General features: G+C 34.5%; 1 protein-coding gene across 1 annotated transcript in view; it reads right to left on the bottom strand.

Moving 5' to 3' along the window:
- The window catches only part of LOC135196139 (uncharacterized), a 164786-nt gene extending 161916 nt beyond the window's left edge, over positions 1 to 2870 (bottom strand). Inside the window, exon 1 of the mRNA XM_064222681.1 lies at positions 2336 to 2870. Coding sequence (XP_064078751.1) covers positions 2336 to 2371 — 36 coding nt within the window. The 5' untranslated portion in view covers positions 2372 to 2870. The remainder of the gene's footprint in view (positions 1 to 2335) is intronic.
- Positions 2871 to 3631: the final 761 nt, after the last annotated feature.

Consider the following 3631-nt stretch of genomic DNA (forward strand, 5'->3'; position numbering starts at 1 on the left):
TTGTGATAATTTAAGTGTCGACTTCCCATTATCACAGGTGGCAATTTTAAAACCGCGCGAACGAATGTTGTCGACTATTTCTGACACTCACAATCGGCTGTGGCTTTTGGCCAAAATACCCACTGTCCTTGTTTAGTTTTTAAACTAAGAGTAATGCTTTCAATAATTTCGACTTTCTACGCTGTTTTAGTGATTCAATGATTTTTGTTTTATTGACACCTCGAGCATTCAACAGTATTTATGTAATCTGGCCAGCCACTAATGTTGTCGTTTGTTATAAACAACCAACCTTCCCCTTCAACATTTCGAGTGCTCACCTACATCATTGTATTTCATTTCGAACATTCATAAATGTCTGTGCGAATTCCGACTAGCTAATTAGCTGACGCTTCCTCGTATTCTTTTTCCACGCTAAACAGTCACCGTAAACTTCAAGCACTCGTTACTGTTTTTAAGACACACCATATTTCTGAAGAGTATTTGAGATAAAAAAAAAAAAAAAAAATGTCTCGAACGTCGTGCATAAAGAGCATTCATCAGTGAGACTCGACTTTCTAAGCTCACATTGTTGCGTCCTTTACTGATGTATCTCAGAATCACTAGAAAGCGCCATGGTGCAAAATATCCACATATGTCTGTAATTACCCGACCTCAGGCAACATTCCTTCATTGTTCTCATGCCAGAATTTCAGGTGGCAATAAGTGAGGTATTTATCCCTAATGATAATGGTAGTTTTCAATTTGGTTTCCTGATCTTAAAGATTCAAAACATGTTTGCATTTCAAGCGTTTAACTTTGATGAAAATATATTTGTCACGCATTGGCACTTATTATTTCCTGTTTACCTCGTCATTTGTAAATTTGCTCTAATATTTATGTTTTCATACTGCATATGCTGTAATGTATTTTCGTAAGAATTTTTGGCTGTTGCACATAGTGTATATATATTATATATATATATATATATATATAAGGATACTATATATATTATAGTATATATATATTATAATATATATATAATTGTAATATATGTATAAATAGTAGTAATATAATATATATATGATATATATATATATATATATATATATATATATATATATATATATATATACTATATATATATATATACATACATACACATCGTATATGCACACACGCATTACACTTTGCATTGCCAGGCTAACAGTCATAATTGTCATCTCTGTGTGCGAAGTGAATTTCATCCGCAAAATTCAGGATAGCTAAGAAATTCAGTGTCGTGATTGAATAGTTGTATATTAAACTCCACTATCATATCAATGAATTGTATTATTTGTAGAAGATTAATAAAGAAAAATTTACGAACTTCGTTCAGGTGTTCGAAAGTCCTCGTTTTCATCTCGTACAGATGATACAATTTATTGATATAACCGTGGATTTTTTTTTTATATACTGTAAATTGAGGATGGGCGTCGCACTCATTGCTACAACTCGACTGTAGCTCCCCCGAAGCCTATGAGTACAAGAAATTATTGAGATTCTAAATGAAAGTTCGTAAACCTTGCCACATGGTAAAAGGACTTGAGTAAAGAATATAAGGGTAAATTATGCGATAGTGCACAATGCTTTATTTGGAGTGAGATACAAATGCACTCTTCACAAGCCCAAATATTCTGATAATGTCGTTTCTAAACTTTTATAAAATCTACCCAAAATTTAGAATGAAAGAAATATATATATATATATATATATATATATATATATATATATATATATATATATATATATATATATATATATATATATATATATATATATATATATATATATATATATATATATATATATATATGTGTGTGTGTGTGTACATATAATTATGTTTTTGTGTTTTGAGAGTAAAAGGATTTTTTCACTTGTATGTGTGTATGTATGTGCATGTCTGTAATTGGTATTCTTCTTGTGTCCTGTGTTATGTTGCCTCTCTATAGCTGCAATATGATTTGTAGGATCAAAGCCAATGAAACTAATTAAGAGAAGTTTTTTCCAGATGAGAGACCCATTATTATCGAGGACTGTGAAAAGCACACAAAAAGCACTTATTAAATCAAAGACAATTAGTGGTATTGTGACAATCGCTCATAATTCCATCGCTGAAAGGCTCGACAGCGTAACTAATGTTTTTTATTCAAAATCTCACTTGTTTTCAAAATATTACTTTGATGTAATTTAATTCAGAATCGAAATGTCATTATACATCCCGCTACCTTTGATCAAAGGGAGGTCATATATATTTTTGTTTCCACAGGACACAATGGCAATTTTGAGTAATTATATGAGTCAGGATTGAATCACTTACCATGGCAGATAAATGTGCAATCGCTGAAGTGGCCATCGAATAATTTCGTTTGCAGTATTTTTGGCCTTCGTTTTTCTCCGTTTGGAATTTTCCTTCCTTTATGTGATTCCTCGCAAAGCCTTTCTGGAAAAGCTTTAAACGTGTCGGTTGATGTGTAGTAGTGGCAGTTTTTCATTCATTATATGCAATGTTGGTTTTTTTCTGGCATACCTGTGTCTTTAATTAATTCAATCTATTCTTTTCCACGAGCCCGGAATTTTAGGTCGCTTCACCAGTTAGCCTCTGAATCTTATACGAAATCACATAATTTTTTAAATACCGGAGTATGGTCTGTATGTTATCACATTCTCCAACAGTTACGTAAACATATTCTTGGCGAGAACGTTGACTCAGAACCATTCCACTAGTGCGATATACAAATGAACTCTGTTCCTCCTCGTCGTCTCCGTGCGATCTTCGAAACACATGAGGCGACTCGAGAGAGCTCCGACAGAGATGTGACCTCGGGCAATGTCACCAGTACACTGACTGGCTGCTCTGCCCTTCGCTGTTAGCTCATGGGCTGGCCCTCTTTGGCAGAGGGATGTGGCACAGACACACGCGCGCACCACCCTCCTCCTCCCCCTTCTCAAATCCCGCTCTGCTCCCTCTCTCCCCATTTCCTACCTCCACACCCGCACCCCGACTCCCCATGAATTTGTATAATATCAGAGCGAAGTCTATAATGTTATGTGGCCATTGCTGATAAAAAAAAAAATAGATGTATTTCAGATTTACTGGCCGTGCGCTCTCTCTCTCTCTCTCTCTCTCTCTCTCTCTCTCTCTCTGTGTAAATGGATTTATTTAAATTGTTTTCACTACTTATTCAGATAAAGAGAAAAATAAAACAATTTTATTCTGAAAAAGTGATAGTAATTTTTCTGAAACATATTACGAAAGGGTGCCAAATGTTAAACGTCGAACATATTGCATTCCATATACTATATATATATATATACATAATGTGTGTGTGTTTGTGTGTGTTTAAGCAGATATTTACAGACGTTTGTACATACTTCTATTGGAAAGGCGAACGAAACCAATGTTAGGCAGAAAGTCGCCCACCTTCAGGAGTGGCTCCAAAGAGTAAACTGGCATCATTGAGGATGACTTTCCCTTCCCGAAGGAATAACATTCCTATCTCTTAAATGGAAGATCATAGGACCCTTAGAATAGCTGAGGAATTTTGAAGACGGAAAGGTAGGAAAAGCCACCCTCCCCCTTTTTTTATTTTTTTATTTATGTAATTTTTTTTCG

This window comes from Macrobrachium nipponense, chromosome 17, assembly GCF_015104395.2.
Source record: "Macrobrachium nipponense isolate FS-2020 chromosome 17, ASM1510439v2, whole genome shotgun sequence".
NCBI lineage: Eukaryota > Metazoa > Arthropoda > Malacostraca > Decapoda > Palaemonidae > Macrobrachium > Macrobrachium nipponense.